Source organism: Camelus dromedarius, chromosome 27 (genome assembly GCF_036321535.1).
Source record: "Camelus dromedarius isolate mCamDro1 chromosome 27, mCamDro1.pat, whole genome shotgun sequence".
Lineage (NCBI taxonomy): Eukaryota > Metazoa > Chordata > Mammalia > Artiodactyla > Camelidae > Camelus > Camelus dromedarius.
The window spans coordinates 10,200,682-10,224,880 of record NC_087462.1 but is presented as its reverse complement, the minus strand read 5'-3'; the positions used below and the strand labels follow the sequence as shown (position 1 = coordinate 10,224,880).

At 54.3% G+C, this 24,199-nt stretch overlaps 1 protein-coding gene and 1 long non-coding RNA gene across 27 annotated transcripts in view; one reads left to right on the top strand and one right to left on the bottom strand.

Moving 5' to 3' along the window:
* MAST3 (microtubule associated serine/threonine kinase 3) overlaps positions 1 to 20,788 on the bottom strand; it is a 37,320-nt gene extending 16,532 nt beyond the window's left edge. The window contains exons 1-14 of one of the 26 annotated variants that reach the window (XM_064480014.1): positions 20,723 to 20,788; positions 15,107 to 15,138; positions 12,578 to 12,667; positions 4,781 to 4,869; positions 4,629 to 4,701; positions 4,431 to 4,451; positions 3,836 to 3,914; positions 3,224 to 3,384; positions 2,968 to 3,043; positions 2,447 to 2,656; positions 2,260 to 2,361; positions 1,847 to 1,979; positions 1,670 to 1,756; positions 205 to 269 (exon numbers count right to left, since the gene is read on the bottom strand). In XM_064480014.1, the coding sequence (XP_064336084.1) occupies positions 205 to 269; positions 1,670 to 1,756; positions 1,847 to 1,979; positions 2,260 to 2,361; positions 2,447 to 2,656; positions 2,968 to 3,043; positions 3,224 to 3,384; positions 3,836 to 3,914; positions 4,431 to 4,451; positions 4,629 to 4,701; positions 4,781 to 4,869; positions 12,578 to 12,667; positions 15,107 to 15,138; positions 20,723 to 20,761 (1,257 nt within the window). In that variant the 5' untranslated portion in view covers positions 20,762 to 20,788. Of the gene's footprint in view, positions 1 to 204; positions 270 to 1,669; positions 1,757 to 1,846; positions 1,980 to 2,259; positions 2,362 to 2,446; positions 2,657 to 2,967; positions 3,044 to 3,223; positions 3,385 to 3,835; positions 3,915 to 4,430; positions 4,452 to 4,628; positions 4,702 to 4,780; positions 4,870 to 5,638; positions 7,230 to 7,270; positions 7,767 to 12,577; positions 12,668 to 12,957; positions 13,387 to 15,106; positions 15,139 to 20,722 lie in introns of those variants that run through there. The other 25 variants (XM_064480015.1, XM_031437611.2, XM_064480023.1 and 22 more) reach the window with 25 other exon arrangements.
* LOC135319472 (uncharacterized) lies at positions 12,914 to 22,659 on the top strand. The gene is made up of 2 exons (XR_010378093.1): positions 12,914 to 13,035; positions 22,406 to 22,659. It is a non-coding gene; the product is annotated as an uncharacterized LOC135319472 (long non-coding RNA).
* Positions 22,660 to 24,199: the final 1,540 nt, after the last annotated feature.

The window sequence follows — 24,199 nt, the reverse complement described above, 5'->3', positions numbered from 1 at the left end:
CCTTTCCTTAGCCCCCTCCAACTCTGCCCTGTCCAACCTGCATGGCAGGGCAATCTCACTTGCCCCCACCTTCCCCACAAAGGCACAGGCATTTATTAAGCACCTACTACATGCAAAACCTCAGCAAACAGCAAACCCAGCCCCTCCGTGGCCAGCTGGTCAAAAGAGTAAGACAAGTGGGGTCGCCAAAGCTCTGTGACTTACCTCTGGGGACTCTGGTGCTGGAGGCTGTCCTCCACTGTCATCGAGGTGACTCAGAGGCACCATCTCTGTAAGATGAGGGAGGATCCTCGAATGGGGTTTCTGAGTCCTGCCTCTCCATCACCCGGAGGGTTCCTTCCGGGGCTTATCCTGGGCTGGAGAAGTGGTGCCTCCCCTGACCAGCTCCCAAGATACTGTCATTGAGCCCCTATTGCGTGTAGATCTCGGTCAAACCCAGGAAGCTGAACTGAGCAATGACTGAGGAAACTTCTAGAAGAGCCAGTGGGAAGCCCAGGCTCCACCTGCTCAGCTTTTTTTGAACCCTGGCTCTGAGCCTTGGGCCTGTGATGTGGGCCCTCTGGGTAATGACTCTTAACATTTTCCTAAGCTCAGGGCAAGGCTGGGAGGATCCACCTTATTTTCCAGCCCCAGGGCTTAGCACAGGGGCAGCCTTGAGCGGTGGGTGAATGTCAGCAGTGATGGTGGCAATGAAGACAGTGATTAATGGTCACAGAGCAACAGAGCAAGGCGTGGGGGGGGGCGGGCAGGGCGGGGCAGGGCAGTGGAGCCTCAGGGTGAGGGAGGCTGGGTTCAAATGTAGCCTCTCCCACTCTCCGTGGCAACCCACTCCGTGCAGTGCTGGGTGTATGATCTGCCCCCACAGTCCCAGCTGCCACCTGCCTGCCTAGCCACTTCCTGCTTCCTCTGACCTCCCTGGGCCCATCCACAGTGCCACCTGCGTCATCTTCATCAGACAGACAGGAGGACGGCTGTGGCCATACAGCCAGTCTATGGGCGATCTGGCCTCTGGCACATCTGGGTCTGAACCTCAGCTCAACCTCACCTGCCTGGAGCCTTGGTCTTTCCAGCTTTAAAGGGGACAAAGGCAGAACAGACCCTGGCTTGATACAGCAACAATGCTCAGCGGACACCGGCCACTGTAGCTTGGCCCTCTTGACCCTGCCACCTTCCCCCAGCTCCCCTCCTTCCTCTCTGCTCTTGCAACAATGCCAGGCACAGTCCTACCCGAGGACCTTTGCCTTCACCATTCCCCCTGCCTGATTCACCTTCTCTCTTCCCCAAATCTACACCTGGTCACTGCTCTGTCCTCCAGGCCCCAACGTGAACATCATCTCTTCCCAAAGCTTCCCTGCCCACTCCCAGACCAGGCCAGGTCCAAGTTCAATGCTCCCCTGGCACCACGTCTCAGATGCTCCCTTGTCCTGGCTGTTTGGGGGACTCCTTGACTGCCCTGGTCATGCTCACAGGTTGCCCTGTCTGACTCTGTCCCACTTCCTGGGCCACAGTCAGGTGAAACTGGCAAAGTGCTTGGTGAATTCACAGGACAATGTGAATCCATTGCTAACGGTAGCCCCCTGGCCCCCTGGCCCATCTTGACTTAGCATTTGAGGACACTGAGGCTCCAAGAGCCTGGCAGGTTAAGGGGTCCAACCTGTGGCTGCCTTACCCCGACATCCTGGGTACTGTCCCCACAATGTACCCTGCAGGTGGCCGAGGACAGGGCTGCAGACAGAGGACGGATGGTGTGGTGGCTCTGGAGTCAGATGGGTGTGGGTCGGACTCCCAGCTCCACCCTAGACTTGCCGTAGTTTCCTCTTTCTGTCCCAGTCCCACCCCAGCTCACCCTGGAGAGGGTCCTTTGTCAGGCCCAGCTGCTCAATGATGTACTGTGGCAGGTCCGTCTTGATGCCCTGGCCCTCGCGGGCCTGGCCCTCAGCAGCCTCCAGCAGGTGGTAAAACTCCTCAGGGTCAAACTCCTGGGGGTGCAGAGGGACTGGTCAGCCGAGGCCTGGGCCTACCCACAGGCCTCTACACAGGCCACGCCCTCTGTCTAGAGCACCCTCACTGGCAGCTCCAACTTGTCCCCAAGATCTTAGCTCCTGGCGCCTTCTCTGAGAAGCCCCCTCTGCCTGCAGGCACCCTGTGTTCTTCTTAAAACTCTACATGATGGGGTCTCTTGTATCTCGGCAGGACCGCTGGGAGCCTAGTCTCAGCCCTGCCAGGACCCTACACCCGGCTATGGGCCAAGAGACTCACCAGGCACTCGAGGAGCCTCGCTGGCCGCGAGATGATGATCAGCAGCTTCCTGACGAGCTGGACAATGAAGCCAACTTCCTCACTGTCTGAGCGCTCATGGGCCTGGGGGCAGATGGGTGGTTGTGTCACCCACAGGACCTTGGTCCCACCCTGCCCTGCCTGAGGACCCCTAACTCCCACCACACACATCCTGCAGCAGCCTCTCCAGCTTCTCCTGCATCTCCAGGAAGTAGCGGGAGGTGACAAGCGCCTCTCCAGACTTGGCCAGGCAGTCACGGGCCAGCTCGATGATTTGGTGGTGTATGAAGCCCAGGACGCCATCGGCCAGTGCCAGCCGGGCGCCGGGCGAGAAGGTGGCCAAGAACTCCTGTAGACGGCCCTCCATCTGTGCTGTGGCCTGGGAAGTGGGGAGAGGGGGTGACCTGGTCACTGGGCAGGGCTAGGGAGTGACATGCACAGATTGGGGCAAGAGAGACTGTCGGGGAGAGGGAGGAAATGTGATGATGGGGTCCGAGGATTGGAGGGAATGAAATATGTACACAAAGGGGGTGGAGGGGGAGGGATGAGACAGAGAGAGAGATGAGACAAAAGGGGAAACCAGAAATGGACAGATTGGGGGGCACACAGCCAGGAGGACAGAGCGTGTCATGGAGGGAACAGCAATGCGGAGGGGATTTGGAGCTGGTCCAGCCACCAGGTGCTGCCCACCTTGGGGAATCTCTCCCGGTACACATGATTCATCATGACGATCTCATTGTCGAAGGTCCCTGTTGTGCGTCCAGGGCTGAAGAGGGGGAACAAGTGGCTCATGACAGGGGACCCAAAACACAGCTCAGGACAGGGCAGCTGAGCCAGGACTAAGGGCCACGGGCCAGGGGCCAGGCTCAGGCAGGGTCAGGACCAGGGGTGGAGGAGGAGCCAGCCCAGGGAGGGGCTGGGGCTGGGGTCAGAGGTCGAGGCCCACCTGAGGCTGCGGGAGCGGGGGCGAAGGCGCGGTGAGCGGTGGCCACCCTCCTCATCAGCCATGCTGTCTGAGCTGCGGAAATGCTTGGACAGGAAGCAGAGTTCGTCCGGTGTCGGTTGGAAAGGAAGCTGGTGGAGGCGCTCCCGGGAGGATGAGCTCGACTGGCAGAAGGGGGTATCAGGGCCATGGGTTCATGCTCAGCACCACAGCCAGGATCCTGACACTATCCCTCAAGGCCCAGCCTGTCTGCTAGTCATCACATGGTAACTCTCCTGCCTGGTACCTATGCATCCCTCAAAACTCCAGCTTTGATGCCCCCTCCTCCAGGAAGCCTTCGCTACCTGATTTCTTGGCAGCCCTAAGACCTCCTCTGGCCAGGCCCTCCCTGACCATACAAAGATGAGAATATCTGTGTACCCCAGACTGGGAGCTCCTTGGGCCAAGGCTGGGTCCTTTCAGGGGCCCCCACACTGCCCAGAATGGGGCACAGGGGGGCAGCCAGGATGTTTGCTGACTGAACAATTATTCAACACCTTAAAAAATCCTGAGACATGTTTCCCCCACCCCCAACCTGGCACTCCCGTCTGCCCGCCAAGGTAGGACTATGGGTACCGAGACAGTGGAGCTGGGCGTGTTGGTTCCATAGCCAGAAGACGGGAGGGATGCAAGGGACCATCTTCTGCCATCAGCCCTGGAGAGAAGAATAAGTTAGAAGGAAGGCACAGCCCCTGGGGTCTGTGGGGACCAAGGGCAGACAACTACGGCTGGCAGATTGTGGCCAGTTGGAGGAAGGACCTTCTGAAAAGGCTGAGAACAGGATTACAGGGTAAGCAACCAAGTGTTTTCTTCTTGTTCTTCAGATGCCTCCTCCAGGAAGTCCTCCCTAATGCCAACTGCCAGGATGTTCCCTAACAAAGCTCTTCTCTGAGTCGCAGCAGCTAGGGTACACACTAGCCACCCCTGCCAGACTGAGGATTCCCTGAGGGCCAAAGTCCATCCTCCAATTCCTCAGCCCCCAGCATAGGGCATGCCACCCAGCAGGCACCAAATAAACATTGTTGAGTGAATAAGTGACATTTAAAGGCCTGGCACACAACAGGTCCTCCATCAGCTCTGGTTAAGTGAATCAATAACTTTTAGTGAATGAATGATTCTTGGACTGGGCCATGCCACCCCCTCCTCCTCCCTGAGGGCTCACAGAAATTACCTGTCTGTACGCGGGATGTGGCTGCAGGAGGCCGTGCGTGTGCCAGGGGTGGGAGTCAGAGGGAGAGACCGACACAGGACAGAGGCCAGGGGAAGGGAAAAGGCTAATGAGGAGGCAGGTCTAGCCACCAAGCGCATGCCCTCACCTGTCCCCTTGCCCATCATGCCAACACCATCCCCAAAGGCAGGGACCACTCACCTCCGGGCGAAAGGGAAGTTGACAGCAGATACAGCTGAGAAGTTCCGAGGACTATCCAGGGGGCTGCTGCCTGCTGAGAAGGAGGTGGGGGAAACTGAGTCAGTGGGGGTGGAGACAGGACACCTCGACTGCCCGCTTGCCCCCATGCTCACCCGTTGGGACTGACAGTGGCGACAGTGGCCGGGAAAGGGTCGGTGAGGGTGTTCCTACCACCAGGCTCTTGCGGTTCCCACTGCGGCAGCTGTCGGGGAAGGTGGGGACAAGGTCAGGCCCAGTCCTCCTGGCTCAGAGGACCATGTGCCCAACTGGGAGCACATGTGCACCAGCATTGGGGCAGGACAGGAAGCCGGGCATGACGACTCCCTCCCTGCTCCCCAGGGAGACCCCATCCAAGGCCCTGAGCTCAGCCCAGGAACCCCTGGCCCAATTTTTCAGGCTTCTGTATTTGCAATCCCAACCTCACCACCTTGTCCACATTGTGGCCACTGCACTGGCAAATAAGGTGGAGGGGAGAGAGAACCCCGGAGCCCTTGAGGCAGACTCCCCCTCCACTCCATTCTTTGCACCTTTTCCTAGGGCCACTGCTCCAATCTCTTGGCAAACTCCTGCCTCGAGATCCCCTTAAAACGCCAATCTGACCCTTAGAAACCTCGAAGTCAGCATCTTGCACAGTTGGGTCCTGTTGTTGTTCTGCCGAACTTCTGCCCACACATTTCCCCTCCTCCAACCTAGCTCCCTCCTGGCTGCCAGACCCTTGGCCCAGGCTCTCCCCCAGCCAGTTCTCCCCACCCCCCACCTTGCCTAGGCTCTCCCACCTGTGCCCCGGCCCCAGCCCCCGCCCTGGCAGAGGGAAGTTGGGAGCGACACAGTCCCCCCCCCCACCGCATCCCCCAGCAGTCGCCCGGCAACAGCTCTGCTTGTTAGACAAGTGCATCAGCCCACACACCCCGAGCCACCAACGCAGCCCAGCCTTGGCGGGAGAGAGCTGCGCAGAGAGGGAGAGATGAAACCTTGAGGCCTCACAGGGCCAGGACTGGTGTCCCAGGCAGAAGGCACATCGCAGGCCAAGGGGAGAACGGATCAGTAACCAACTCAGGAGACAAGACGTGCAGGAGGAGGGGTTCAGCCTTTCCACGGCTCCATGTGTAGCTGCCCTCTCTGAGCCTCGGTTTCCCCATCTGTACACTGCAAAGCACTCGGAAGATTTGACAAAACCCATATGCAGTGCTCAGCCTTGGGCCTGGGACTGGGTAAATTATGGCGGGTATATATGCTGTCATCTTTCTCCCGACCATGCTCACAGGGCCTGGTGCCCGATGGAAGAGCAGGCAATGCCTCTCTGGCAAATTAAATCATCTACATTTGCCAATACCAATGAGCCCGGAGGAGGAAGAGACCAGCTGCACCCATTTCCTAGCCTGGGAAACTGAGGCCACAGATGTCAACAGCCACAGAGATGGCCCTCTAGTCTGAGGTGCAGAAGCAAAAGCGAAACCCACAGATTCCTGCAAAACTTCCTGTCAACACCCCCAACACACACAGACAACACACGCCCAACAGCCCATATCCTCTTCCAGCCCTTCACCTGGTTCCTCACCCCCATGCTGCACCCTGCTGCATCACTTTCCACTTCCAAAGGCATTTGGGAAAAACACTTGGCCATCTCTCTCTTGTTCTCAGGCAGGGCCTTCTTGAAAACAGCCAAGTTTGAGGTCTCAAAGGGGAACAGGGCATCAACTGTTCACTTCCTGAACATCTACTGAGCAACAACTATTTGCTCAGCTCTCCCTCGAGAAGGCCCAGGACTCTGAGAAGCTGTTTAGTTTTTCAATGCAACTTCGTAGTACAACAGAGAGTGATAATTATGTCAGAAAAGAGGGGCCTGAGGCCAGTTTGCTGAACCTGACCCCCAAGGTGTCCATGAGCCTTCTGTGGCTCCCCAGGATCTGGGAGAAGAGTCTAGGCATTCAAGGTCCTTCGGCAGCTGGTCCCACCACCCAGTCTTTGCCTGTGCTCCCCTCTGGTGTTCCACTCCCCCCAACCAAGCACTGATGAGACAACCAAGCACAGAGAAGTTAAGGAACTGTCTGAGATCACACAGCCTGGCAGTGGCTGAGTTGGAATTTGAACGCAGGTCTAGTAGAGCCCACAGTCCTCTTTTAGTGTCTCTGCTTTTCAGAAGGGGAAACTGAGATTCCACTTTGCTCTGGGTGGAAACACCATGATTTTCCCCCCTGACACCCGACATACACACCAGCCTCCAGCAGCAAATATTTGTTTCTGAACCAGCGTTTCCGCTGACTGAGCCCCACGGGCTGAACAGCCTCAGTTTTTCCAAGAAGCTCCTTCCCAGGTCTGTCCAGAGGACAGACCCACGTTCGAATCCTGATTCAGTCCCAACTCCCTGCTGCCTCTGTCACCATCCGAGCTGCGACCCCGGCGGACAGACACCCTAGTCCGGGTGTAACGAGGGGTGGAAGGAAGCTGCCTGGGACCCCAGAGGATACCTGGATACCAAAGCATCCTCCCACTTCCTCCTACCGCCGCGCACAGTGGCTCTCGCCACGCTGCCGAGACGCACTTCTGGCAACTCGTGTCTGTTTGATCGGCCGCCGCGCCTTTGCCCGCGCGGAGCCCCCTACCTCTTGGAGCGCTGCAGCAGCGCGCCCTTGGCCAGGCGGCTCCGGTGGCCAGGAGCTGCCACCGCCGTCCAGTAGCTGGGGTCGGACATGCTGCTTCTCTTTGTGCCGCCGCCGCCGCCAGAGGCCCGAGAGGCGCGGGGGCGCAACCAGCGGCGGCGGGGCGCGAACCTTCACGGTGGGATCACCACGGTGGGAGGCTCGCGGTGAGGGGCGGAGGAGATGGTGCGCGCCGTGGTGCTAGGGGTACGTGGTCGAGGAGGAAGCGCGCGCCTGGGAGCGAGGCCGGGAACCCGGCTCAGGGCAGAGCGGGGGCGGGGCCTGGCCTGGAGGGGAGGGGCGAGCGACGCGGAAGCAAGGCCGGCGGACCCGCGTGCTGGCGAGTGGGCGAGGCGTTGCCATAGCCGCGGGCGGAGAGGCGGGACGTTGCCAAGGCCGCGGGCGGCGGGGCGGCGCGTTGCCAGGATTGCGGGCGGCGGGGGCGGGGCGTTGGCGGCACTTTGATGTTGGGTCCTGGAACTTGGCTCTCTTTCCTCAAAATGTAAATCCGATCACGCCCCCTGTGCCCCTTCGGTGCGAACCCCTTCTGAGTGCGGCACTCAAGACCCATCCAGCGGTCTGGCCCCGCTCATGCTACCGTGCGCCCACGCCGGCTCCACTCCTTGGAATGCCTTTCCTGCCTGGCAAAATTCAGCGTCCCCTCCTCCAGGAAGACTTCTCTTGCACCTATCCAGCTCTGTCTTCCCCCGGCTTGGATCCTTGGGGTCCCAGCATCTTCCAACACTGGACTGGCACAGAGGGTGTTTTTAACAAACTGAGTCAGGGCACCTGGTAAGCTCTGTGCGATGGGGAAAGGCCATCAGCCTGGCCACTATCAGGAATCAGATGCTTGATGTAACTTCTGAAGCCCCAGTATTCTCAACTGTAAAATGGGAGGAAAACGGGGCTGTTACAGTCCCTCACTAGCCTCCTTCACCTGAACTCCTGCCCAAGAAGTGGATGATGACTACACAATTAAGTTGTAAGGCTATGACTCCAAGAGTGCCTGGTAAACGTTGGATAAACGTTAGCATTAGACAAACTTTCAGGCTTCTGTTTCCCCATCTACCCATGTCCCCTTGTGAAAATGGAGTAAAATCAGAGGCACAGAAAGTGCCTGGTACAGAGCTGGGGGTACCGTTCATCTTCACTATGGAAGGAGGAATGTCTCATGCAGTAGACAGTGAATTAGTGCTTCCTCCTTTCATGACAGCCTGGGGAAGTCAGGGACAGTGTCACCCTGAGGGTGGACCCTTCACAGGCCACATGACACTTTGGGAACTGACTGGTCCAGGATTGACCTGGACCCCAGACTCCACACCTGAGAAAAGATAACTGAGACATGTAGGGGTGCTGCTGCACAAGTAACGCTAACTTCACCCATCCATCTTGCCACTGATTTTGCTTCTCAAGTTTCTCTCAGACTCCCCACCCTGCTCCCTCCAAGCCCAGTGTCCCACTCAGATGCCCCCCACCCGCTGTGGCCTAGATACCTACTGAGTGTCTCCCCAGGCCTGCTCTCCAGGTCCCCCAGACTGGGGCTCAAATACTCATGTCTGGCCATTCATTCACTCAACAAACATTGATTGAGCATTTACTGTGTGCCTGCTCTCTTATGGAACCCTGGGGAGGCAGGCCACAAATAATCCCTGCTCTCAGGGGTCCCCAGTCCGTCAGGGGAGGCAGAGAGTAAATAGGAAACAAACAAACAGGTTAATTTCAAACACTGAAGTGGAGGAAGGAAAAGAACCTTCCCTGCTCACCAGCAAAGGACAACTTTAGCCAGGAGGATACTGCAGCCAGCTGAGGAACTGAGAAGGAAGAGGAGCCAGCCATGGAGATAGAGAGTCCTGGGCCAGTGAGCATAGCTCATGCAAAGGCCCTTAGGGAAGACTGAGGGGAAGATGCCAGCAAGATGGACCATGTGGGCCTTATGGGCTGGAGGGAGGAGTGCATTTTTACTGTAGGAGCAATAGGGAGCCATGGAGGATGTGTGAGCAGGGGAAGGGTGTGATCTGGACTATGTCTGTAAAACACCCCCTGACGTCTGCCATGGGGAACAAGAGCTGTTGGGGCAGGAATAGAGGTGACAGGAGGCTAGTGAGGGGCTGTCCCAGGGTCTAAGAGGGGGATACTGAGTCCTGGACCAGGGTGCAGCTGCAGAGTAAAGTAGGTGAATTCTGGACTTATTCTGAGGCCAAAGGACAGACCCTGTTTCAGGATCAGATGTGGTCCTCAGATGTTCAGCGTGGGAGGAATTTGAAGTCCCATAGGTCTGGGGACCCAACTGGGGATGAAGCCATGGTCTCGTGTCACCATATGCTGACATGCTGTGCCCACAAGCTCCCCCCAAAATGTGGGCCAGAGACACTTCTGCACACAGTCAAGGAGCTGCCCCTCATCCCCAGCCTGCACCGCCTACAGGCCCCACATTATGCCCACTGCACTGGCATCCCCAGCAGCTGCTTCTCCCACGCCCATCTGGCCTTAGTTTCCTCCTCTGCAGAACAGGGCTACAGCTGGCAATCCAGGGGGCCTGTGGCCATGGCAAAGACCTCCCATGAGAGACTGGCTGAACTACTGACCTTTGGCACCAGCCCACTGCCCACCAGATCATGCCCCACCCCTGCTCACACACCCTCCATGGCTCCTCATTTTCCAGCAAGATCCTACTCCTCGGTGAACCTCTTTCCCAGAGCTGAGATCCTAATTCCATCTGTGCCTTGGACTTTGCCTCTATCTTCTTGATCTGTGTAAACTGTGTAAATAGCAAAGCCCCAAGTGGACATACAGACCCTCACCCTCTGACCCAGCTTGGTCTGACCACCCCAGCCCTTCCTACCTGTCATGAGCTGTCCCCGTCCCTCCAAGCCCTGTACCTTGTGTAGCTTTCAGTAGCATGAGTAGAAAAATCCAAATTCTTCCTGTCCTTGGCGTCCAAGGCCCCAGAGGGAACACTCCTCTGACAATGCTGTTCCTGCCTAGAATAGCCTCTTTGTTGCCTCCTTGTCCATCTGGGCCCAACTCATAACCTTCTCTTCAACCTCTTCCCTGCTACCACCACAGGGAGAGCCCAGCTGCTTCCCATTTGTCTTTGCCACAAGCATTAACTGAGCACCTGCTGTATACCAGGCCCTGCCTGAGGATCTAGGATGACCAGGACAGATCCAAGTCAGGCCATCAAAGGGCTCCCAAACCTCTGGTGGAAAAAAAACCCCTATAATCACATAAGAAAACATGGAAATCACACTCAGAGGTGGTTGGGATGAGGGAAACGGATACGCATAATGGATGGAACTAGGGCTTGGGGGCCCTTAAGGTGGGGCAGGGGCAGGGAAGGTTGGTCAGGAAAAGCTTCCTATCTGATGGCTTGGAGACTTGACAAATGAATAAAGAAGTAAATGGAGAAAATGGAGCTCTAGGCAGAAGGGCCAGCAAGTGCAAAGGCCCTAAGGCTGGACCAGCTTATATTTCGGCAGTCCAAGAAGCCACATAGCTAGAGTTGGGTGAGCATTGGCGAGGTAGATGGGGAGGAGGTGGGGGTGGGGGTCACAGGGGCTGGACTCACAGGTCCTTAGAGGCTGAGGGGACAAATGACGGTTTAATTCTAAGGTGCTTTGAGCAGGGAAGGCAGGGACCCATCTCCTTGCCTGGCCCAAGGCAATGTGGTTCTGCTGCCCCCTGGTGGCATGTAAGGGAGCCAGCCGACTGAGCTAGAGCTTCAAACTCACCTCCCATTTCCTCCTGGTAAAACTGGCTTATCTGCTCTCAATAGGCCCCTCCCCTCATCCTGTCCTCACCTGGGGTTGAGGCCAGGGACTCAGAGTCAGATCTGGACTGACGCTTCTCCCAGGGTGCCCCTGAACAACATACTCTGAGGTTCTATGCCATAGTTTTCTCCTCTGCTAAATGCGGACGACAGCAGTCTCTGCTTCTCACTGGATGCCCCAGCCTGGTCCATGGTCCACCATTTCCTACCCAGATGTTTCCCTAACCACCTCCCTGCCTCTGCCACCTCTATTCCTGTCCCCCGTCCCCAGCAGATCTTTCTTCCCCCAAGGCAGCCACAGAGGCTTTAAAAACCTCGGTCCTGCCTCAGGACCTTTGCATGTGCAGTTTCTGCTGCTTGGTGCCTCTCTTTCCTAGCTCAGCCCAGGCCTTGGCTCACGCACTACATTAATGAGGTCCCTGTCTGAATGTATCTCATTAGTCTGTTTACTTGTCCATTGCCTACTTCATGAGAGTATACTGAGAGCCTCCTGAGGGAGGGCCTATGTTCTTGTTCACAGCTGTGCCCTTAGCACCTGGCACACAATAAATGCCTACTTAATGAAGTTATCTGCCTTTTGCCCAGCAGCCAGTGGGGGCTTCAAATCGTTCTCTCTTCTCCCCATTAAAGGCCTGTGGGAAGAGTCTGAGCAGCTCATTCATACTAAGGTGTAAATGGTTGATGGGCCATCAAATTCTAGACATCACTGACCTGTATATCTGTCTCTTCCCTGAACTTCTGCCTGAGCTGTGTGAGGGGCCCACTATAACCCTGATATTCCCTCCATACAGGGACAAGACCCTGAGATCTGCCAGTCACAGAGGGTGGCTCAAACCCTCAAAAGACTCTGATCACAAAGCTGGCCCTCACACTTGGCCCCTAGACATACTGAACCAGAAGAACTAGTGTCTCCTCTCTGAGCCTCAGTTTCCTCCGTGGGGAAAAGGGGGTCAGGAAGGGTGCTTCTCTCCCAGGGATGCAGAGGGGACAGAAGGCACTGGGGACAGAGCTGGTGCTCAGTCAAGTTGGTCCTTTTTCTCTACACCACTTTGCCTGGTTAAGTTTAGTGCATGGGGCTCTAATGGTGAATTCTCAGTCTTGGGTGTGTGTGTGTGTTGTGTGTGTACATTCAGAGGGAGGAGCTTTCCGGCCAGCTGACCTGGTTCAGAGCCCAAGCGGCCAGGCCAATTCAGCAGGGTTCTGAGAAGGCTGGGAATCCAGCACCTGTCTCGAGGAAGTCCTTGGGCAACAGCTCAAGTTCTGGCCTCGCCCTGGCCATCTGTCAGAAGGGAGACCTGCTGGCTATGTCTGAATATGGAATTTTCCCATTGTGGTTCTAGTGTGGATCACAGTGCCATTTTATGGAGAAGTAAACTGAGGCCCAAAGTGGTGATGTCACCAACCCACACTACCTTGTGGAGGGAGCTGGGTCTGGGTGGCTTCCAAGTCTCTGGGGGTGCCAGGGCAATGTCCGTGCCCCGCCCCCACGCGCTGTCACTTACCTCCAGGGGTGCAGGCCCAGCGAAGGGCTGCAGGGGCTGCAGGGGCTGCTGGGGCTCAGCAAGGACGGGCTCTGGCTGCTTGGAGACAGACTGCAAAGAAAGAGGCCAGGGACGGTGAACCTGGCAGCGGCCCCTGCGTGTGGCCGAAGAATCTGGAGACGGGACCAAGGCTGTGGTTTCCTCGGAGAAGGGGCCCAAGGCTGGGGATTCTGGGTCTCGCGCAGGCCGCGAGGGCGGGGCCAAATCGATGACCCGGGAGGACTCCCCGGAGGCGGCGGTGCGACTCGGGGTGACTTGAACGGAGACACGGAAGAAGGGTGGTTGTCAGCCTGCCCCTCTTCCCCCTCCCCAACTCTCCCCTTCCCGGGCCAAGCACTCACTCGAGGGTCAGCGCCGGGATGTGCAGCTTGTCCCTGCGGGACTTCATGCCGAGGCCGGGGCCGCGTTTAAGCAACCAGGTACCGATGCCCCCTTCGTGGCCCCCAAACCCTGATTGTGGCGCAAGCAGACGGACAGACAGACGCGGACGCCAGGACCGCACGCCTGGCAGGCGCGGCAGGCGCGGAGAGGGGGCTGGGCCGCCGAGGGCGCGGGGGGCGGACTCTCCCCGCCTCGAGGCGGGGCTCGGAGTCCCGCACCTGCGCGCAAGCCCAGCCCGGCAAGAAAGGTCGGGTTACCCAGGACGCAGGTCGTGGGTGTTAACCCCTCCCGGGGAGGGACGCCCTGTGTGCCGCGTCTCGAGTCCCCGAGCCTTCCGAGAGGAAGGGCGGTCACTACCTTCTATGCCGGCTTTATTGCTCCATCGACGGGCCCCGCCCCCTCCCGGCCTGGCCGGGCCTCCGCCCTAGCCCCGCCCCCGGGGGGGTCTCTCGGACCCCGGAACTGAGCGCACCCCGGCCCTATCTACTCACCCGCAGCCTCTCAGCTTTGCGTTCCCCGCCGCCCGTGATGGGTATCAGCATCTCGGCGCACACTAGAGGTCCCGACCACGCCTCCAGGCCTTTGCTTCCCTGGGTTCCTTTACTAGGAGCCTCGTCCCCCTCATTCATATCTGACTTCAGACCCACCAGTCCTCCTCCGCGAAGCGGCCCCTATACATCGACCCCTGGAGCCCCAGTCCCCATCCTCCTTGCTCAACCCAGGTCCCCAAGGTTTGGGGTTGTCTGTGTCTGTCCACGGCCTCTTTTAAATCCTGGTTGGACCCAGTCAGGCACACCGCCAGTGGCAAAGAGTAGGCAACCCTTAGGAGTCTTTGTCCTGGTCCTACTCTGTGGCCTGGGACTTTGCCCTCCATATTTCTGACTGATTGACCGTCCACCATCCCGCCCCTAACCTGGGCAAAGGCTGGGGACAGTGCCTGCCTTCCCGGCAATGTTCAAACCCAGCCCCTACTGGGGCCCTCAAGCTGCACTACCCCCAGCCCTACAAGAGGAGATGGTCTGGGCGTGGGGACCATTCTGACCCCATCCTCCCCATAAGATTTCAAACTCTCATCCAACCCCCAGGACCTCCTACTTCTCCTCTCCCTCCACATCCCCTATGTTCACATTACCCCAGCGACTCCCATCGCCATGCTGTTCTTCCAATGCCAAGCTGGTTTATACCTCAGGACTTTTGCCCATGCTGTTCTCTCTGCCTGGAATGCTGTTCCCCCTAGACTTTCCCCTTGGCCTCTTCTTTCTCTTTCACATCTAGGCTTAAATGTCACCTCTTCTAAGAGGCCCCATATCTTCAGGGTAAAGCCACCTCCCAGCCCTCTCTGTCTCGCTGTTTAATTTCTCCCCTGTGTAACATCACATCTCACCCAGGAGAGTGAGAGCACTGCGGGCAGGGTCCAGCATTGATTTGTCTCCATGTCCCCTGTGCCTGGAACAGGAACCAGCACATAGTAGGCCCTCAAAAAAAAGTTTGTTGAGTGAGTGATTTCACTGAGGCTCAAGGGAATTCCCACCCCCAACTCAGGCAAACGCAGCCCCCAAAGAGGGAGTGTCTGCACTCACACTCCCCCAGAACACCAGCACAGGGCAAACTCCTCCTCCTCCTAGGCTTTGGTTTCCCCATCTGTCAAGTGGCGAAGGCACTGAACAAATGTTCTTTGAGCTTTGCGGATCCAAAAATGCCAACCTTCAACAACATTAATGTGACACTGAAGGGTATGATTTTCTACCGGTGTTCCTTGAAAGAGAGTGAGCTTCCTGTCATGGGAGGCATGCAAGCTGGTTCCAGGATGCTTGGTTGGAATTCTATAGTCTGAACTCTGGAAGTTACCCTTCCAGGTTGGATGCCTTTGAGCCAGTGATGCAACTCTTTTGCACTTCAGTTTCCTCATTTGCAAACTGGTATGGTTTATACTTCACCTCCCAGCCAGTGGTGTGCATGTAAAGTACTTTGCAAACACTGGGGGCAGAATCAAGGTGAGAAGCTTTGTAGTCATTATTAAATAAATTCAGAATTTGGAGGCTGCTGCTGAAATTTCTATGCCTAGAATCATAGGGCCCCACCCAGCCCACTGGCCCCAGGTGAACTCACCCACGTCCCCGGCGCGGTAGGCTCAGCTCCTTCTGAAATGAGAAGAAAATAGGGGTCATTTCCAAGGAGACAGGCCCTTCACATTCCTGGCCCTCTTCATCTCCATTTGGCCCCTTGCTCACCCTGGGTTTCAACCAATGCCTGTTTTCTGCTCACCCCACACACTGGACACAGCCCTGCCTCAGGGCCTTTGCACCACCTGTATCCTTTGCCAGAACCACTTTCCCTCCCTTCTGGTGCTTGTTAATTGAAACTCATCCCTCAGGTCTCAACTCAAGCATCCTTCCTCTAGGAAGCCCTCAGACTCCCAACCACCTCCCTGCTCAACTCCCCTACTTATATTAAAAATAACTTCATTGTTTAAAAAAAAAAGAGTTACATTTACAAAGATGTATGTCAAAAGTGGCTAAATACTAATAACCTGTTGAAGAAAGGGAGATTCCTGAGTCATCCTTACCCTGTCCCCTCCCAGATCTGAAAGCCATTTCCTGCTCACCTTCTGCACAATCTAGGCAGGTTTGGGTCCTGGGTACCAGTAGGGGATGGGGCCATTGACCGGTGACTCCCTATTGAAGACTCTTTTAGAGCTCAGCAAGCTGATCTGCACCAACCCTTTATGTCTTCTCCATATATAGGGCAGAGAGCCCTGTGCTAAGGGTCCACTGTGACCCCAGAGTCCACCCTCAAATATGGCTTGCCCAAGAGGGTTTTTTAATTTTCAAAAGGCTGTGTAGTACAAGTTTAGAATACGAGGACAGTCGGACCTGGGTTCAGATCTATTATCTGTTCCTTTCTGGCTGTGGGACTTTGAGCAAGTGACTGGTACTCCCCGTGCTTTGGTTTTCCCATCTGTAATTTGGAGATAATGTAAAGAGAGTTCTGGGGTAAAAGTGATTCGAAATGATTATTGTTGTTGTTGTGTGGTGTTGTTGTTGTGTAATTGTTGAGTTCAGCAAGGGCCTGCGCAGACTATCGCAATACTTGCTAAATTTTACTCACATTTACTGAGCCACTATTACGCACCAGGAGCAGGGGCCTTTTTATAGGCGGGGAAACTGAGGCGCAGAGGACTGCCTCATCTCTTGGCGGAGGTGGGGCCTGGAATCCAGGTCTCTGGACACTTGCTCCTCTACACACATACACACACACAAACACACGCCAGGGCGGTCTTGTCGAGGACACACGACTATTTTTACCGCGGTGGGCTCAGGGCTGCCCACATCCAGAGCTGGGCGTTTGTCATGGCAACCAATGACGTCATCAGCCCCCGCAGCCAACTGGAGGGGGCCGGAAGCTGCTGGGCGCAGGATGACAGGGCTGGGAGGGGTTGACAGGGTCTCCAGGCAGGGGAAGAGGAGGATCTGCAGCGGGTGGAGCGTCGCCCCGAGACTGGACTCCAGCTACTTTGAGTTCAGAAACCCGAGTCAGAGACGTTCAAGGTGGGAGGAGGCTGACCTGCGACCCGGAGGTCTCCTTGTTTGTTTGAATACCTCCAGGGACGGAGAGCTCAGCATCATTCAGGGCAAGCAGTCATAGACCCAGAAACCACTACCACCACCATTAGGGTCTCCTTTGGTCTTCTCCAATTGTTATGAGATCTTATGCCAGCTTCCTCCTCCCCCTACTAACCCGCGAAACAGCGAGGAGCTGGGGTCTGAACTCAGGGGTACCTTTTGCACCTATGCACCTGCATCATACACATCATCCCAGTCATTTCCTTCCAAAGCCCTGACAGTTCTGAGTTCCCAGTCTGACTCCTCCTGTCTGGGTTGAGTGATCCCCCTAACCAAACAACTTCACCCCTCTGTGCCTCAATTTTCTCGTTTGGAAAATGACCCAGTTACATAGGGCCCTGGGAGGAATCAAGTAGCAGGCTCAGGGCCTGGCGCTGGGGGAGGCTTTGATGAATCGGAGCCAAGCCAATGATTTTGTGAGGTTAATAACCACCAATTTAACCACAATTTTTAATTTATTTCACAAAAAGATGTGAAGTGGCAGAGAGGTGAGGGAAAGTCAGCAGCCCCCTGCAAAGGCTCAGTGAAAAGCTGGGCTCACATGGAACTCTCCTGGCACCACCCCCGGACCCTCCGCTCCCTGCACCATCTGCTTCCGCCTTCAGCCCCCTCTTTGCCGGCTGTTCCTCAGGGAGTAGTTCCTGCCTAGAAATGGGGTGGGGGTGGGGGTCCGACCCCCTGGAACCGCCCTTTAAATATAATATTTATGGCATCCTCTTCTGTGCTTGGTTGGGCGTAGTGATGCTGCCTCCTCACTAGAAGCCTCAGCTCCACTTCAAGGAACCCCCAGTCTGGAGGAGCAGGGCAGGGCATGGACACCCGCATACTGGAGGCATTGTAGGGGACCCTGAGGAAGAGAAGAAGCTTGAGGGGGCAGGGAGCCAAAAGGCTTCCTGGAGTGGGGCTTCAGCTTGGGCCAGTGGGCTAGTGGGAAACAGTAGGGTGGAGGTGGAACTCAGCCTGGTGGGCACTAAGCCTCATGGGAAATTGGCAGCTGGAATGAAGAGAGAGAGAAGTCAGCAGGGACCACATGGCACCAGCCAGAGGGCTTCCTGGAGGAGGAGAATAGTTGGAAATGGGCCATGAGGATGCAGAATGGACCTTCCAGAGAGCCTCCCCATCAGCAGTAGAGACAAAGTCCTGGCCACTTTCTCTGAACTTGGATGCTCTGTTTGGGGATCTGGTATTTTAAAATTCTGTCATTTGTGAAACAAATGTCCAAGTGCATGATGATGAAAATAATGATAAAATAATACTGGTAGCAGTTGTAGTAATAACAGCTTATTTTAACTGGCACCTACAAATGCTACACAGAAGACTGAGCTTAACCCCAACCAGGAAGGGACAGTCTCCACCACTTCCCCTTACCCAGGGTCAACACAAACTGGTGGCCCACGGGCCAAGCCAGGTCCTGTTTACAACCTTCTAGTACTCAGCCAACCACAGGCCATGCATACCACAATCAGATTGGTCAGGATAACCCCAGCTATTGTCTCAGCGGGCCAATCAGCACCTGACTCAAGTCCCCTAGCTTTCTCAAGCTTTTCTGAGTCCACTCTTTGACCTATGGCAAGGATCAGCTTCCAGGATACCTAATTGGCTCCGACCAGCAGGCTGCCACCTGTTTGGCCAGGGGCGCATTGGGGCTCCAGTTAAAGGAGTATGTGTGTGGCTGATGCCCCAAACTGAAGCCCTCAGCATCTTTGCACCCTCATGCGCCAGACCAGTTAGAATTCCAGCTCTCTGACTTTTGGTTGTTACTTTCCCTCTCAGCCTCAGTTTCTCCCTTTGAAAAATGAAGCTAATAATCTCTTGGGCTGTTAGAGAATTAAAATGCATGTACAGTGCTTAGCATTTGCCCCTTAATGTGAGCAGTTATTTATACTTCTGTTATTTTAAAAAGTATTTTCATTGTCTCCTACTTGGTCTTTTACTCTAGGCGTCTTGCTGGCTTCTGGTCCCCTTTCTGGCCCCAACCTGCTCCAGAGGAGTTTTTCAAGTCTTTCAAAGCCCTCAGATCAGGCGCATCCTCTCCTGCTCAAGCATATTCCATAGCTCCCAATCACATTCCATAGCTCCCAATCACCCTAGGGAGAAAGTCTAACCTCTTCAAAATTGGAGCTGGAAGCCCTGGAAGCAGATGGTCTCCTCTCACACCCCCAGCTCTAGAGCTAAGAAATGGCTTCTAGTTTCCCCATAAACACATATGGTTGCCTACCTCTGGGCATTTGCATGTGCTGTGCCCTCACTCATCTGGGCACTCCCTCCTTGTCTCTCTGCCTCCTTGGATGGAAGCCTGCCAGTTTGGGGTTGGTCTGAAGGGAGAGCCAGACCTGCCTGGGTTCAAATCCTAACTGTCACCTATGCACTAACATCTGGACAGTGGCTATGATTCTATGAGCCTCAGTTTCCCCTTTTGTAACATGGGACTTGTTATCAGGGAATGGGTGCCTTCTCCCCATGAAACAGGCCCCCACTTTCTGACGTCAGCTGCACCCCCATTCGCCTACCCGAAGGCAGTTTCTCTATTTTAAGAGGCCGCGGGCGGGGCTGGAGTCTATCTGGGGCTCCGGGAGGGGCCAGTTTCCCCACAACACCCCACGGCTCAACAGTCCTGCTGCAGCCCTCCTCTATGCGCAGGCTCCCTACTCCTGCCTTTGGCATCAGCCCCTCCCCTTCTGCCCTCTGGCCCCACTGCAAGCCCTGGTGGGTCTCTGCCTTGCAGCTCTACCTGCACCCCCCCGACTCCCAACCCAAACACACAGGGCTCCATTCACCTTTGGACAACTTCCCAGTTCTGCAGCCCAGGTTCAAGGCTGGCCTTCCCCCACACCCCTGACAGCCTAGCCCACCTCCCCACCCCTATTCTTTCTAGGATCTAGCTTTCCTCAGCCTCTTTCATTTCCCCAAACATCTACCCTCTGCCCTGCCATCCACGGCTGCCTCCTCTGTCTCAAAGCCACCCAGCAACCGTTGGTTCAGGTGCCTTCTCCAGGGATGCTTGAATGTGCCCCATTGCCGCTGACCACTCCGCAGGGTCACTGCTGCTCAGGCGTTAGTTTCCCGCAACAGACTAGGGAATCCAGGAGGGTTCCAGAGAGTGAAACTCCCCCCAAACCCACTTCCTCAGAGTAGGACACACAGCAGGCAATAAATGTTTGTTGGGTAAATGATGAATCCCAGGTTCCCTCCATTAGCAACTGGTGGCTTCTTAAAGGTGTGGTCTAAGCCCCAGAGGGAAACAGCTAGATTGTCTGAATTCCCATTGCACAGATGGGGAAACTGAGGCCCAGAGAGATCAAAGGAGTTACCACCTGGGATCACATGGGTTCGAATATTAGCCTCTGCTAACCCTCACACCTATGTTCTTCTCTCCTGGTGGCACTGCCTCCTGAACACAAACCCAGAGCCAGAGGTCAGAAAAGTGCCCTTATAGTGAATGGGGAAACTGAGGTCCCAAGAAGGAAGAGAGCCTCCCACCATCCCACCCCCAAGCCCCACAACCAGTTGGTAGTGGTTTGTGCACCAGAAAGCTGGTTAAGAGCGGTGAACTGAATCCCTGCTGGACGACCTCGGGTTAGCGACTTTTCTCTAAACTGGAGCTTCAGTTTCCTTATTTGAAGAATGGGCGCCTGGACAGCTCCAACCTCCCTAGCTTGCCTTAGGAGCGAGCTGAGGCAGGGGTGTCGTGGCGCTGCGAAGGCACTAGGCAGGTATTAATGCACAGTAATTAGTATTAATATATCACTAGTAAAAGGATTAATGCAACATATCACTAGCAAAAGGATTAATATAACAATGAACATATGGTGTGCGTTCAAAGGCTGTTGTTGCTCATATTAGAGCTGCTGGTGGAGAGGGCAAAACCCTCAGCCTCCTCCCACGCTAGCGCTTACAGCCTCAGTTTCTCCATATGTCTAATGGGCATACCCTCTTCCCACCAGGCGAAAAGCACTTTGAGAAGCCAGGGGACAAGAGGGAGACTCCGGAGCGCTCCCAGTCCTTCGCCTCAGTTTCCCTTGGCCCGCTAAAGCACCGCCCCAGGCCCCCAGGCCAGGTCCATCCCGCCCGTGCCCTTCGCCCGCCCGCGCAGGACCCTCACCTGGAGCCCACGGCGCCGCAGGAGGCTCGGCTCGTCCATGGCCCGCTGGTCCTCGCCACCGGCCCGCCCCCGGCCCCGCCTCAGCCTGCCAGGCCCCGCCACCCCACGCCATTGGCCAAGCCGGTCAGCTGACGAGTCTTGACCACGCCCTCTCCCGAAGCCGGTCTCGACGGGCCCGCCCCCTTTGGGCGGGCCTGCTCCGCCCTTGCAGGCCCCGCCCCACCCTGGAGCCTAGAAGTAAACATTTTTCAGTGACTCTTCCGAGAAGCAAGGGAAAGTTATCACCCCCATTTTGCAAATGAAGAAACTGAGGCTCAGAGAAGTTAATGTGCCCCCGATACACAACAAGGGTGAGGCCAGTGAGGCACTCACCTCCATGCAAAATTAAAGAAGGGCCCACAATAAATCAGTAATCAAGGTACATAATATTTTAATACAATAGTTTAAAGAGTCAAAACTAATGCAAAAATGCGTGATGAACTATACATCAACATTTTAAGCAAAGACAGTATCAGACTCTGTTCTTGCACTACCTTGCCTCCCACTAATCCTGGCCCTTGTTTCAATAAAACTTTATTTGCAAGAATAGGCAGCCACTATAATTATCAGTTTCTTTTACGAGGATGGCTCCTTTTGCTGAGTGCCAACTGGGCACCCAGCTTAGTGCCTCATGAGGACTTCCTTTCACAGGTATCTGATGATAATTGTTCAGCTTGACTTTGCAGAAGGGAAACAAAGGCTGGGAAAAGCCCAAAGTACCAAGATGGCACTCACATTCTCACTTTCACTAGGACCCCACTGTCTGTGCTGCTGCAAGTTCCTTGGGTTACCCCACTGTTCAACCTGAGCATGCACGTTCTCAGGTTGGAGGGGACCCTAAGTAGGGTCTCCTGCTAATCGCTGAAAAAGTACTGAAGGATCTTAGCAAGTTATTATGGTGGCCAGATTGAGCACACAAAAATACAGGACTCCAAGGCAAAACTTGTTTTAATCATATGCATTTTGAAATTGATGTGTAATTCACCTACCATAAAATTCACCTTTTTAATATATACAATTCTGTGGCTTTTAAGCATATTCACAGAGTTGTGCAATCATCACTACTATCTAGTTCCAGAACACTTTCATCACCCCTAAAAGAAAGCCTGGACTGATGAACAGCCACTCCCCATTCTCCCTCCCCAGCCCCTGGTAACCACTAATCTGCCTTCTGTCTCTATGGATTTGACTGTTTTGGACATTTCACATCAGTGGAATCATATATGTAGTCTTTTATGTCTGGTTTCATCATACAGCATGATGTTTTCAACATTTATCCACTTTACAGCAAATGCCCCTAGTTCATTCCTTTTTATGGCTGAATAATATTTCATTGCATTGATAGACATTCATCCATTAATGGACATTTGAGTTTTTCCACTTTTTGGCTATTGCGAACAGTGCTGCTGTGAACATTGATGTACAAGTTTTTGTGTGGACGTATACTGTCAGGTCTCTTGGGTATATACATATGAGTGGAATTCCTGAATCCTATTGTAACCCTTCGTTTTAATTTTTTTAAAAAAACGAATACACTGCTTTCCAAAGCAGCCACTGTTATGGGCCGAACTGTGTTCTCTCAAAATTCGTAAGTTGAAATCCTCACCCTCAGGACTTCAGAATGTGATTGTTTTTGGATTTCAGGCCGTTGAAGAAGTATTAAAGTAAAACGAGATTTTATGGGTGGATCCTAATCCAATATGACTGATGTCATTATAAGAAGAGGAGATTAGTATGCACACATGTAGGAGGGAGGACCACAGACAGACACAAAGAGAAGATGCCATCTTCAAGACGTGGAGAGAGATGCTGGAAGAAAGCAAACCCGCTGACACCTTGATCTTCGACTTCTAGCCTCCAGAACTATAAGGAAATAAATTTCTGTTGTTGAAACTGCTCATTCTGTGATCCTTTGTTATGGCAGCCCTACCAAACTAATACAGACACTTGGTTAAATTTAACTTCAGGTAAACAGTGAATACCTTTTCAGTATATATCCTGCCCAATAAATGGGAAAAAGATATGCTAAAAAGCTATGTGTAATTTATCTGAATTTCTAATTCAACTGGGCATCCTGTGTTTTATCTCACAAACTTACACTAAGTGGACTTCAATTGGAGCTTGCATTCCCCAGGTGATGGTAAGCTCACACCTTATAATGGCCAACTTTCTGTCTCTGGCTAGTCCTGCCTAAATATTCTACTGTAGTCCAGGCTGGGGCGGACATGTGACCTAGAGTCTTTCATCCATTTCAGCCACGGGGATTGGTTCAAGATGGAGCTGTGACTCAAGCTCTGCCAATCAGAGTCTTCCCTGGGACTTTGGCTGGAACCCTAGGGAAAGAGAGTTTCCCTGTACCAGAGGTGGCTGGGAGATGTTGGAGGGGGAACCACCAGAGAGAGCTCTAATGCCTATGATCCAACTGGAGAACTCCTACACTGAACTCCTTCCCCAAAGACCTCTTCAATGGGCAATGGGGAACATTTATTGACTGAATAAATGAATGAATGAATGAATGCAATTTTCCCATGATGAACATCTATCCTTCAAAATTTTCTTTAAGAAGCATCGGAGAACATTTACTGAATGAACAAATAGATTTTTCTTTTCTTGTGATCTTCTACACATCCATGAAAACCCTCCTCAAATGTCTCTATGAGGGACATCAGGGAGTGTGATTGTTGCATGAATAAATGAATTCTTTTCTTGGTAACCTATGTATTCTTTTTTAAACTGAATTGTATTTGGCCAACAACACTATTTAGTCCAGGTGCACAATATATCGATTCAATATTTCTATACCTTAAATGATCACCATTATATATTCTTTAAAACATCCTCAAATCATCCTCTGGAGGCATAAGAAAGTCCTGGTTGAGTGAATGAAAAATACTCTTGTTAGTTAATGATGCCTATAAATGTATTTGTTAAATGAACCAATGGATTTTTCTCCTTGCCAACTCCTACTCATCCTTCAAAATCTTCCTTAGATGCCCCTCACGGGCATCAGGGTCTCTTGACCACATGGAGGGATACTCAACCCTTCTTGGGCTGAAGGTCGCGCCCCACCCCTTCTCAGAAGGTGGAAGCTGAGGGAGTGGGGAAGTTCTGTGGTTTCTCTGTTACCATTTCCTGGGGAGGGGGGCCTATAACCCTATCCTTCCTGCCTCCCCTTCCCCCCAGTTTGTGAGGCATCTGAAAGTGGGACAGCCCTGGGGACATATTCCAGCTGTGCTTCTGGGGCAGCTGAGAGGACATCTTGGAGTAGGCAGCAGGCAGGCCAAGAGAGATTTGACAGAAGGTGGGCTGTGTAAACATCAGGGTGAGCCTCGGGCTATGACCTCAGTAAGACTTGCACCACCACCTCACATCTGGCTAGAATCCTGCTCATGCACCTGCCATGGTTCCCCAGTGCCCTTGGGAAAAAGTCCAGCCCTT